The sequence below is a fragment of the Rhinolophus sinicus genome, chromosome 14, assembly GCF_057876585.1.
Source record: "Rhinolophus sinicus isolate RSI-liver-muscle chromosome 14, RSI-T2T, whole genome shotgun sequence".
Classification (NCBI taxonomy): domain Eukaryota; kingdom Metazoa; phylum Chordata; class Mammalia; order Chiroptera; family Rhinolophidae; genus Rhinolophus; species Rhinolophus sinicus.
The window spans coordinates 186,064,961-186,077,332 of NC_142514.1; the positions used below are offsets into that span (position 1 = coordinate 186,064,961).

A 12,372-nucleotide genomic window follows, 5' to 3' on the forward strand; every position below is an offset into this window, starting at 1 on the left:
TCTGTCCTGGGGCTTCAGGGCCATCCTATTCCTAGTTGGCCATGACTGCCTGGTGACTGACCTTGCCTGCTATCAGCCCTGCCCCCGGTGAGCTCAGCGCTGTGGCACAGTCAGGGAGCTGCCCCTCCAGGTTCGTCCCTGGTGCAGCCAGAGGCCGGCAGCGGAAGCCTGACAGCTCCCGGGTGGAGGGCTGGCCTATGTCCTCCGGCTGAGCACCTGAGCTCCGGCCGAGGGCCTGACCGCTGGCTCCCAGCTCGCTCCTCTGCGCAGTGTGAACAGCTACAGGCCCTGCCTCGATGGTGCCCATGGAGTGAGTGCTTAACAGATGTCGGCTGGACTGGGTTTTAAGTAACAGAACGGACCAGGTGGCTGTTCGCAGCAACCGTGCATGAGTTGGAGGTGGTTCTGCAGCTGCTCTGAAGGATCCAACAGGATGCTGCCAGGTGATGCGGGCTCTGAGGTCCCGCCCACCTTGGGGATGAGGGCAGGGAAGCCCTAGAGGGACGTGTGCCTCGGAAACCCACTCTTCTAGAGCCCCCGGGAGCTCATCCAGTCGGGAGGAGTAGAGATGGAGAGAAACCCAGACGCTGTTCAGAGAGGCCCCGGGGTGCACTCCTGCTGATGGGGTTGCTCAGGGGAGCACAGCTCGGTGCCAGCTGCCCCTCAGGCCTCAACAGCCCTAGAATCACCCCCTTCAGCAAGATTCATATTCGGGTATTGCTAACGAGGGGACGCGCCAGTCAGAAAACTGCCTGTGTCCTGGCCGGGTCTCCTGCTGGTATGGCCCAGGGACAAGCCACTTGGCCTCTCTCTGTATCCCTGAAAAATGGGGATACTCAGTACCTGCTCCCCTGCTCCCCAGCTGTCATGAAGGTGAGTCAGCGTGTGGAAGCATTTTGTAAAACATGAAACACTTGACATAAAGCATCTTAATTGTTGTACCTTCACTACAACTAAAGAAGTATATTATTACATAAGGAGAAAGGGCTAATCCAGTGCGTTCAGATTTCCGTGAGACGTGTGAGTACGTGATCTGTGTGGGTATGTGCGTACATACGTCCACCGGAAATGGGCCCTTTAAGGACTTCCCCTGCAAGTGGAGTTACTGTCTGAACGTCACACTTAGTGGTGGGTGACCTATTAGGAGCCGGTATCTCAACTTGCTTCTCCCTCCCGAGGCTGGCCTATCGGCATTTCCCTGGGGAGCCGTCCAAGTAACTGGTTTACATCCGCACGGAGGCTCACTGGGAAAACTGGTGCCCGGCCATGTCTCAAGAACCGACCGTACAGTGATGTCACTGATTAATGGACTTGGGTGTTTGTGCGGGGCCTGGACGTCATTAGTCAGGGCGGTGACACCGGAGCGTAAACATCGTGGGAGAAACTGACGAACACTGCTGTCTGGGACCAGCCAAATGGTGCGTGTCACGGGTTAGAAAACCGACAACCAGGAAGAATCAGGGAGCGAAAAAGCTCTGGTGAGAATTCCCCAGAAGCTGTAGCAGACGGTCGAGGGGCTTGTCGAGTGTGGCCACCTCGGCAGAGCCTGCTGGTCGGGTTTAGAAATGACCCCTCCTAGTCTACCCTCAGTTCCAAGAGCAATAACCTAAACTGGGGGTTACTGATTGGCGACCCGCGGACATGGAAGCATTCCTCCCATGACGTTTGCCCGGAATTCACTGGTGAAGCCAGAAGCCAGCACCTCCCCAGCCCTCAACCAGTGACCGAGGGGAGGAGGAAGAAGGCCCACGCACACGTTCACATCCCCGCCACACCACCACCCGCTCCCAGCCCAGCCGGCATGGCTGCCCTCCCGGACCACCGCGGCGGGACTTGGTTTTGGCTCCTGCCGGCCTCCAGAGGCCCTTCGGGGGGTCCTGGCTGAGATGTGGAGGACACAGGACGGGAGACATCAGAGCCACACTCTGGAAGCCCACGTGGGGCTGGCTTGCACAGCTGCACTTGACCATGAGTCTGCACTTGGGAGTGCCCGTCCTGCCAGGAGGGCTGGGGTCTGTGCTCAGCTGCACCAGAGTCCAGGAGAACGAGAAAGAAGCGCGACGCAAGAGGCTCCATGAACCCCCTCTTCACGGCCGCTGTGGCTGCTCCCCAGGCATTTCCTGGTCACACTGCCCAGACGGGGCAGAGGGATGCCCGGCGTGGAGAGGCTGCGTCTGACCAAGTGCGGGACTTACCTTGGAGCGAGGCCAGCCGGCTTGGTCCCCGTCGGCGAGTCTAGTCCTTCCCCCGGCTTGGCCGATTTATCTCGGTTCATTTGCTGCAGGATCGAGTTCAATTCGCTGATCACGTTTGCTTTTGGGCCTGAGAGAATGGGACTCTTGACCTCCGGGACGTCGCCCCACAACTTGGAGGTCCTTGGCTGGATCCCCTTCACGGTCAAGGGCTGGGCACTGCCAGGTGGCGGTGGGGGTGCGGGTGGGGGGATGACAAAGCTGTCCACGTCCTCTTCCATGAGCGCGTCCTGGTGAAGTGCATTGCTCTTGGGGATGAGGGGCTTCATCTTCGGCTTGGGAGGGACAGGGGGCTTGTCAGCCATCAGTGCCTGTCCATCTGCATAGACGGTGCAGGTATCCACATTCTCCCCGCCTTCAGAGGACAGCGTGGAGATGCTGGACACCGTGGAGATGGTGCTGGTGGTCTCCAGGTGGTGGTCGCTGCTGCTCCGGCTGTCCACCTCCTCGATCCCGGAGTCCGTGACGGTGTCAAAGCTTTCGGGCGGTGGCAGGAATGAGGCGGGCAGACAGTTGGAAAGGCCAGCCGGCTTCTTGCTGTCTGCAGAGTTGGTTGGTTGGCTGGAGTTCAACGAAGGGGACGGGGAGGCGTCATTTTTTTTCTGCTTGACCAAGTCTGTGAGAGCGGGGACAGAAGCAAGGCGGTCGTCAGGGATATCAAAACTGTTTGCGAACTCCAGGGGAGGAGGCAATGGCTCTGTAAAAACAAAATCCTCATCCAGGTCCACGGAGGCCAGAGGGGGGGGAGGGATGCGGAATGGCAAGATCACCGCCTCCTCCATGGAGCCCGCCGTCACCATGGTCCTGCCGGCGGTGGTGGTGGCGGGCTCGGGGCCGGCGGAGATCTGTAAAGCACCTTCGGTTTTGGGAACACTTTCTGGCACCTCAGGCGGCGAGTTGTCCGGCTTCATTTCCACATCCGCTTTCTCATCCTCTTCCTCCAGGAAGTCTTCCGGCTTGGCAGCGTCCACAGTGTGAACCATCAGCAGACCGGCCGACTTCTGCTGGGACGTGTCCACGATGTTGATCAGCATGTTCTTCTTGTCATCGCCCCTCCGGTCCTTGCCCAGGTCGCTCTCGTACTTGTTCTCGGTCTCTTGCCGCCTCAGGGGCCCCCGTGTGTTCTGCCTCGTGCCCGTAAGGAAGCCGGCCTCCACGCTGGGCCGCATTTTGGTATCGATATAGAGAGGTTTGTTGAGGTCGGCCTTGGGGGCCTCCCCCTTGGGGCCCAGCTGGGACTCCTTCATGGCTCGGTCCCTCGCGGAAAGTGCCAGGGCCAGCGGGGAGCTGGGGTCCAGCGGCCTCCCCGTGAGTGGGTGGACGTAGTTCTCGGGGCCAGCCACGCCACCGCTCTTGGGGGGCACTGCAGGGCTGCTCTCAGGCCCCTTGGCTTTGGACGTGGAATTTGGTGGCCTGCCGGCATCACCCTGAGCTCCGGCATCGCCACCACCCACAAAATGGCTCTCAGACTCCCTGGGCGGCGCCCCGGGTGTCGTGGGCGACGACAGCTGCTCGGTGCCCTCCTCCTCGCCGAAGCCGCCCTCCTCGGTGAACTTCGAGGGCCGCATTCGGGGGGCAGGCGGCCCCAGACCCACGTCCTCGTCGCCCAGGTCTGTGGAGAGGAAGGCCGGCGAGTTCCTCCTGGCTTCAAGCCGCTTCTCCCGGTCGCGCACGGCCCCGGCGATGGCAGCGGCGAAGGGGCTGCTGACGGTGAGGCCGTCATCGGGCCGCAGCTGGCCCGGCGGCTCCGGGGCCTGCGGGTCGGTCTCCACGCTGCTGCCCTGGCTGCTCTTGCCGCTGCTGCTGGTGGAGGGCTCCTTGACGATGATGGTGGGGATGGCGATGGAGCACGTCTTCTCGGGGCTGTCCTCCACGTTGGACTGCTTCACCAGCACGCCCTTCCGCCGCGCGGGCTTGGCGGGCACGTACACGGCCTTGCTCGCGATCTTGCCCACCTCCGAGTACGGGTTTTCGGGCATCTGGCCCCGCCTGCTGCGGACGTTGGCTGGGGCCGTGGGGGCGCGGCTGTACAGGTCGTCGGAGTCCAGCGAGTAGCGGTCCAGCTCCCTGCGGTAGTACATCCCCTTCTCCCTCATCATGGTGGCCACCGTGTCAGAGCGCGCCGCGGCGGACACCTTGGCGGCGGGATTCTGAGTGAACGTGGGCTTAATCGTCCCGTAGACTCGCGGAGTCGGGGACTTGGGGCAGTTGTAGGCAGTGGGAGAGGGCGGTGGTGGGGACGGGGGCACGGACTGCGGGGGGGGCGGGATGTCCTCGGAGGTGTCCGGCATGGACAGGCTTCTGGTGAACTTCAGCATCGGAGGAGCCAGGAACTGCCGCTCTTCCTCCGTGATTCCTGCAAGGACAAGACAGGTCAGTCTGGAACCAGGACCGTGACGAGCACCCCGCTCTGCGCCTCGGGTTGTGCACACCAGAGATGACCACGATGCACGCTTGCTCACGGGACGCAGCACAGGCCGCACTGCACAATGCCAAGAGGTTCCAAGCCGGGAAAGGGAAAAGGGAAAAGGGAACAGGGAAAAGGGAAGAACGAAGGGGAAAGGCACCAGATGTGGAGTGCGTGCTGCTGACGTGTTCCGCTTGTGCTGCCCAGAGCGCCGGGCACCCCGCCTCCTCGGGCCACGTGTGTGCGTGCGTGCATGAGCGTGCGTGTGTCCGTGTGTGTGTGCACGTGTGGGGGCGGGAGCTGGGAGGAATCAGGAAGCATCCATCCGTCCTTTTAGGGTTGTCAGGGCCCCTGGGGGTGTTTCAGGGTCTGGGGGCTGAGGCTGCCACGCTGCCCATCTAAACAAGGCAAAGGGCGCACGGGTTGAGGGCACTGCTGCGTTGGCTGATGTGACATGACAGGTGCCACTGTGTGCAGTGCAAGGAGCATCAGAGTGCCGTCGTCCTGCCCAGGTGTGCAGGGAGGCCTGCCACCCTTCAGCCTGCCACCCGTCACCCTGGGGTGGTCTCGCCCATGTGGCGGGAACCCATTTTGTGGCCTGACTTCTGCAGGCCACCTGAGGGCTTGAGGGTTCTGGAGCTCTCTGGGCCCTCAGGAGGATGCCAGAATTATTGGGGGGAGGGAGCTAAGAGCCTGTGGGCTGGGCTGAGGGCTGCGGCCATTACCACAGCCATGGTGAACCAGGGCCAGAGCCCGGCTGGTGTGGCATGAAGTCAAGTCGTGTTCCAGGACATGAGCCAATGCAACCCGTGGATGCCAGACGAGGGCCTGTGGTGGTGACAGTGGGTGTGCCAGGCGGGCGTCCCAGCTACGTCGGCCCCAGCAGTTCTGTGTGTGTGTTGAGTAGGTGACCTTTTTGGACTGTTTCTAACAGTCCAAGATATAAAAGCATCAACAGAACGCACTCCAGGAGATGGGGAGCAACACTCAGACACGGACGCTGACAGACGTGAAGTCACGTATGTCCCGTCGGAAGCATGCAGGTATTTCAGGGAGGTGACAAAGGAATCACTTTGAATCAAAAAGACTCCTAGAGGCAACTACAACTTATTCCAATGAGAATTCCCATTCGATAAGGGTATTCCAAATCCAGCTACTCCTTGTGGGAGGAGGGCATTGCGGCATTGCAAAGATGGGCTGCTGACAGGCCATCCCTGACCATTTCACATGTTGGTTGCCTGACAGCTACGTTCCCAAGGAGTAATGATTTAAGAATACACCTTATAGAGTAAACTGGGTTACATTCCAATTATAGATTCCAAACCATAAGGTTCACTAACCTGATAGAAAGATTCTGCTGTCTGACAGGAGGAAATCAATTGTTATTAACCAGTTAAAGAGCCAGTGACACAACACGGCGTCTGTGCTACTCGGCGTGGCCGAGCACCAGGAAGGGAGAGTCTTGGGAACAGTAGACGCAGCCCCGCAATCACGGATTATTCAGTTACTGCCTCAAACTAGTGACCAGGAAGCCACGCCTCCAAGAAGCAGTGCCAGGAGGCGTTTCCACAACATACAGAGTGATGTCCTCCAGGGCAGACAGGCTCCCGGGGCGGCTGCCACTCACACGCCTCTGTCTACATGGCAAGGGTCCACTGGTGTCTGGCAGTGGCCTTGACCTCTCAGAGTTTCCATGGTAAAGACAGTGCTGGGTAATCTCACAAGGGGACTGCGTGAGGGTCACGGTTACCCTGCCTTAACAGTCAGTAGGGATCAGTGACATTAACAGGAGAGGTAACGAGTTTTCTACGACACACGGTAAGGACAACTCTATTAGAATTCGACAACCTGACCCAACCACCCTCAGAAGTGTGTCCACTGAGCTCACCCTACAAAAGGTGGTGGCTGGCAATGCAGGGGGTGGGGGACACAGTGACATAGGACTCACTCCAGCTGCCACTCTGACCGGAAGCGCAAGGAGGGGGCGTCCTGGACCACCCGTCCCACCGTCTCCCTCCCGCCCTGTGGCCCCTCCCCTGGCTTCTCTCGGACAGCTTGGCTTGCAAGGCGGGAGAAGCCGCCCTGGATGTTGTGTCCGGGGGGAAGAAACATTTCAGACCGCCGAGACATACAGAGGGCTCCCTGGCGGGGGAGGCTGGCAGGGTGCCCGCCATCTAGTGGGCGAGCCTGGGGGATGGTTAGGGTGGGCTCTGAGAGCCAAGGGCAACCTCTGCGGGTGGCCACGCTTCTTACCTATTGATTTCTGCCTTCGCATCGTACCTCGAGGGAGGCCCAGAAATGGGCCTTTCGGGCTCCCGGGAACGGTGGGCGTCATCACGGCGATCCCCTGGCGTTCGTACACGGACTGCAAACCAGAGGGCTGGGGTGAGATGCGCCTGGACCAGCCCCACCCACAGCGGCCAGGCCCACAGGGCGGCACAGAAGCACTGGGCGGGCAGTGGGCACCTGTCATGTGGCTTCCATGGGGCACCCAGGTGTCCCACTGGGGCCTGAGCTGTGCCTGTGCTCCCAGCCCCAAGGAACAGCTGTGGCCTGAGACCCCGGAAAGATGCACCCTCCTCCTCTTGTGGGGCCCGGATTTGGGCTCCGCGTACGGACAGCACAGGGTGTGTGACCCCAAACTACAAGGACGGCCATCTCCGTGCAGCTGAGCGGGGAGTCCTGCCTACTTCCCCGGTCCCCAGGGCACAGCCACTCACGTTCATGTCCGAGACGGGTGGAAAGCACCGGCTGGTGGGCCGCTGCTTGATGGTGGCCACCCTGGACTCCATGGCCATGTTCTCTGCCGTGCGGGATGGCTTGGGGGCGGGGACTATCTCCTCGGGCTTATCTGCAGCGTGAACACGATGACAGAAACAGGCATCAGTGACCAAAGCCCCCAGAACACAGTCAATCAGAAAATGCCAAAGGGCCTCCTGTGTGTTAACCTGGCATTTAACAGCCCAGCCTCCAAAATCATGCGGACGGGTGCTGGGCACCGTGGGTGGAGCACGCATGCTTCTGTGTCACATGCATTCACAGCGACACGATCCCGTTCCCCAAACCCTCAGCCCAGGAGGAGATACGTGGACAAGATGGCCCTCAGCCACTGAGGCCTGGAACGCCCTAAAAGTCGTGTCGTCCGTGGAGTCATTGCATTCATACTGATGGCACTCAATTAAGTGTCCACTAAGCCAACGCTTGGACTTAAGAGCTCAGAGGTGTGATCCCTTTGTGACCAGACGCAGGTGCCAGGGCCTAACGGCCCAGCACCCAAAGCTGGAGGCCACTAGGCGGCGTGGGTGTGAAGTAGCCCGGCGGACATCGAGCCTGGGCTGTGTGGCCAAGTCCCCACCATTCCCCCAGTAGTAGAATATTCTCATTTCTTTGTGACAAAGAAAGCCAAGTGTTAGTTATTAGTGATCCCTACAAATTGAGAAAATTTGTTTTAAAAATTGAAATCGGAAACATTACATTCGTTTGAGAATGTGAAAACGGAAGCCGTGCCTCGAGCCACCCAACACCCTGGCTGTGTCTGTAGGACGCCCAAGTCCAGGTACCGGAGGGCCCGTGGGAGCTGCTGAAACGGAGACCCCCAGAGCGAGTCCTCAGGGGGGCTGGCCACGTACCCGCCTCCGACCCCTCCGCTGAGGTGCCACCAGGTTTCAGCAGGAATATCCACTTAGGACCTTGCAAGCACAGTGCTCCCTTCCCCTGGCCCCCGGGTCATCCAGAACATTCTGTCCTCAAGCGTGAGGACTACTTCTAGGCAGCCTTGACCCATTTCGGGGTCTGGTGACTCCCTGTGAAGCTCACGCTGTCAGAAAGGGCCAGGCCTCTGGGGTGTCGCCCAGACGCCCTGCTGCAAGGCTGGCAGGAGAGGCCATCAGCGCCCAAGAGCTCTGGGCCGAAAGGTGTCCCAAGAACCGTGACGGCCACTTGTGACTCCCCGGAGGAGCCCCCAGAGCCACAGCAGCCTCTGAGTCACCAAGACCAGAGGTACCAACAAGAGGAACTCGGGATGGGGAGGGGGTGAGCCGGGCTGGGGACCAGGCAGGCGCCCTCCAGGGCCACCCCAACCTCGTGGGGCACCCACAGGTAGGACTGACATCCGTGGAAGCGATTTCCTGCCGAATCCCTAACGAGAGCTGCCTCCAGTCCCGTCCTGCTCCAGGGGTTGGCAAACTGCGGCCGTGGGCCACACCTGTTCTTGTTTGGTCCTCGGTCTGAGGACACTGTTTGCATTTTTAACGGACATTGAAAGGACAGGAAAGAGAATGTGCAACAGAGCGCGTGTGACCCGCAAAGTCTGAAATGCCAAAGTCCCAGTTCACCTGCCCAGGAAATGCTGTTACTCAGAAGGCGCATCCAGAAGGCGCTCCCCTGTGACACACGTGTTACACTCAGATCCTTCAGGGCTAAAGATGAGCAGACCCCCCACGCCGGCTTCCTCCCCGTGCTGCTGGTCACAGCTCTCCTGGCCCTTTCCGCCTCTCAGGGAATTGGTTAGAAACACCCACCTCTCTGCTGTCACTTGCAGTGGGGACACCTCCAGCTGTGGTCACTACCCCAGCTCCCTGCCCCACCCCATCAGCCAGGCCTCGCTCCCCTTGACCGCTGCACGGCTTGGGGTCCTCTCACGGCAGTGGCTCAAGTGGCACTCTGTTGACCTGCTTGGTAAGGTGAGGGGGACCCAAGGGTCCCCATGGCCCGTCCCTGGAAGCCGAGCCCCTTGAAGTGGCTGCCGGCCTTGCTTCAGCCGAGCGCAGGGCAGGGAGTGGGGTCTCCTGGGTGCTGGGAGTTTGTCCCCAGGCGCAGCCCAGCCTGGCTCCCCTGGGGCGTCCGGGAACTTGGACCCACCTGGAGGGAACAGAGTGACTGACGCCCGGGAAGATACCCGGGAGAGGCACTGCAGATGGACAGCTCTGCTGTGTGGCCACGTCTGGGCCTTCCAATCGGCGAGGGGCCCCGATGGGACGCTCTCCTGTGACGGAGTTCAACTGGCTGGATCTTCCAGAGGCTCGTTTCCAGCTGGGCACTCAGAGTCCGTGTCTTTGGTGCTAAACCTCCCCGAGCAGATGGGGTGATTCACCCCCCACTGGCACGCCGAGGGCCCCTTGGGTGGCATCCCAGAGTGCCACCTGGAACCTTCTCATGCCTGGAATGAGCAGGCAGCAGCCTGTGACTCTGGCCCTGGGGCATGTGGCAGGCACCCTGACCACTTGGCTCACAAGATGGGCGTGCCAGGCGAGGCAGAGGCATGGTGGGTAATCACAAGGGTCCCAGCCTGGTGGACATTGTAAGGCCTTTGTCCCACGTCTCATCCTGACAAGAACCCGGCTGTGGGGCCGGGCAGGGGGCGAGTCCCATTTTGCGGAGAGAACAGCTGGGGCTCAGAGATGCTTCAGGTCTGGGACCAGGTGGGAGTGTGGGTGAGAGTTGGGTTCCCCAGTCTCGGCGCCCCCACCTCGGGCCAGGATGCTGAGTCCTGGGCGGCAGTTACTGTCAGAGTGGTCTGCCAGGGGCAGCTGATTGGAAAGCAGGGGGCGGTGCATAAAGCGGGGCAGTGTCTGCACCAGTCACACTGCATGGAGGGGCAGGTTTGGGGTGTAGCTGAGGGTGTGTGCCTTAAGCCGGGGCCATCTTGGACGTGGATAGCCTGTCTCCTTGGTTTAGGCCCTGGCCCTCCTGCCTCCACCCCACCCAAATGTTCTTGTGAAGCAAAGCATACAAGGGCACTCGTTTGTAGGGGGAGTAATGTTGCTCGTGTTCCCTTTTCAGTGAGTGTGGTCTGTGTGATTCAAATGAAAAGAGGGACACCCCGCATCGCTTCCCCATGGGGGCCTGGGTCCTGTCCCACTCTTGGCTCAAAGGGAGCCTGGTGGCCGGACTGAGGCTCTGCTCAGCCCTGCCCCTGAGAGTGTTTGCTGGCTTTTAAGAAAAGCATTGCCCTGTGGCTTCCTGCTTCTCATTCTAGGCTTGTGAGGGTCATTATGACTCGTTTATAAAAGCCCGGAGCTGGGTCTCTATTCAGGGACTCTGGGTAGAGAGCATTAGTGATCCAGCCCCCTGCAGTCTTTAAACGAGGGACGCAGGGACTGAAAACAACCCTGCAGACACACGTGAGAACTGCCAAATCTTACAATCGGGTAGTGAGTTGATGAAAATGCTCTAGAAGTTACCCGCATCTGGAAGACAGGCGGGATGCCCACTGTCCCTGAGCTGCAAACGGCCTGGCATTGGGACGAACGCCCTCTGGGGGAGGTGGGGGGTCTGTCCAGTGCGGCTGGGTCGCATGCGGCCAGGTCTCTCGGGAACCAGAGCAGGGCAGTGTCTTGCCCATCACCCGAGTCCCCCAGCTCGTGGTTCACCCTCCCCCGCAGGCCGAGGTAAACACCGTCACCCAGTGCGCCGACGTCGGGGTGAGAGGGCTCGGAGCGGGATTCCCCCCGAAGCACAGCTTCCCAGAGGAAAACACGCGTCAACAGCAGCAGATGTCACGCCAGGCCGCACGCGGAAGCAGCACTTGGGCAGCCGGCCCGCGGCTCATCGTCCCAGGAGGCAGCCATGCGGTGGGGAGTGGTGCTGGGAGCCCAGCAGGGCCCGGCCCTCGGGCTCTGAGAAGTCTCACGTCCTCCCAGGGACGGGCCTGGGCTGCAGCCAGAGGTGCTGGTGGCCTGGAGGCCACAATGATGCTGGTCCACCACCGCCGGCCTGGCGTCCGCCCCGAGCCGCCCAGGGCATGTGGCTGTCGTGTCCTGTTCCCCCTCAGGCCCGAGAGCACTGGTCTGGGGACTAGAGAAGGTCCTCAGGGTGCTCCAGGACTCAGCGGAGGGGCTTGAGACGAGGAAATGAAAACTCACGGACGTTGTCACTTGCCTGCTGTCAGGAAGCAAGAGGCAGCTCCCAGCGGCGATCTGAGGCCGTTGTACGGCTGCATCTGTTGCCCAGAACTGCCGCGTATCATGACTAACTGGGTGCTTTAGAGAGACAAGTTCCTTCTCACATAGTCCGGAGGCTGGGATTCTGAAACCAAGGGGTCAGGAGGCTCCAGGGGAGGTGCTTCCTGCCTCTCCGGCTTCTGTGTGCATCCCTCCAGCCTGTCTGTCTTCACGTGGCCTCTGCGTGCCTCTCCTGTGTGTCTGTGGTTTCCTCTCCTCTTGTGAGGACACCCGTCATCGGGTCAGGGCCCAACCTACTCCAGTATGACCTCATTCTGATGACATCCGCAAAGAGCTTTTTCCAAATAAGGTCTCTTTCACAGGTTCTGGGTGGACATGAACTTTGGGGGATACTCTTCAACCAGCACATCTATAAAGGCCAATTTTCTCCAATTCCACACGGCTTTTCTGGAGTGTGATGAACGCTTCTTAGGATGTTAGGCCAATCCTCCAGGAGATACTGGTGGAGGCAGCGTAACAGGGCCTGGAGAGTTACTGCACACCTACTATGTGCTGCGGGGCACTGGACCCCACAGCCCCCGGGCCCTGCCGCGTGCCCCTGCAGGAACTGGGGGTCTCCTTGCCCACGGACCCGCCTCCAGTTCCAGCGGGGGTCAGGGAATATGGGCCTCTCAGGACTCTGCCTGTCTGCTGTGTGGGTTGTGCCCTGGACCCAGTTTGGGGTATCTGGCTGCTGGAGGTGTCCCCGGGGGAAGGTGGGGGGGTGGCCGAGGGCAGGCCGCAGGCCCCTGAGGCTCTCCTTGCCAACGGG

The 12,372-nt window shown here is 60.5% G+C and overlaps 1 protein-coding gene across 23 annotated transcripts in view; it reads right to left on the minus strand.

The window, feature by feature from the left end:
• The window catches only part of SHANK2 (SH3 and multiple ankyrin repeat domains 2), a 459,770-nt gene that overhangs the window by 13,896 nt on the left and 433,502 nt on the right, over positions 1–12,372 (minus strand). For 15 of the 23 annotated variants that reach the window (XM_088789779.1, XM_074336881.2, XM_074336890.2 and 12 more), the window contains 4 exons: positions 7,380–7,510; positions 6,913–7,024; positions 6,000–6,020; positions 2,196–4,608 (listed from right to left, as the gene is read on the minus strand). In XM_088789779.1, the coding sequence (XP_088645905.1) occupies positions 2,196–4,608; positions 6,000–6,020; positions 6,913–7,024; positions 7,380–7,510 (2,677 nt within the window). The remainder of the gene's footprint in view (positions 1–2,195; positions 4,609–5,999; positions 6,021–6,912; positions 7,025–7,379; positions 7,511–12,372) is intronic. The other 8 variants (XM_074336891.2, XM_088789777.1, XM_074336884.2 and 5 more) reach the window with 3 other exon arrangements.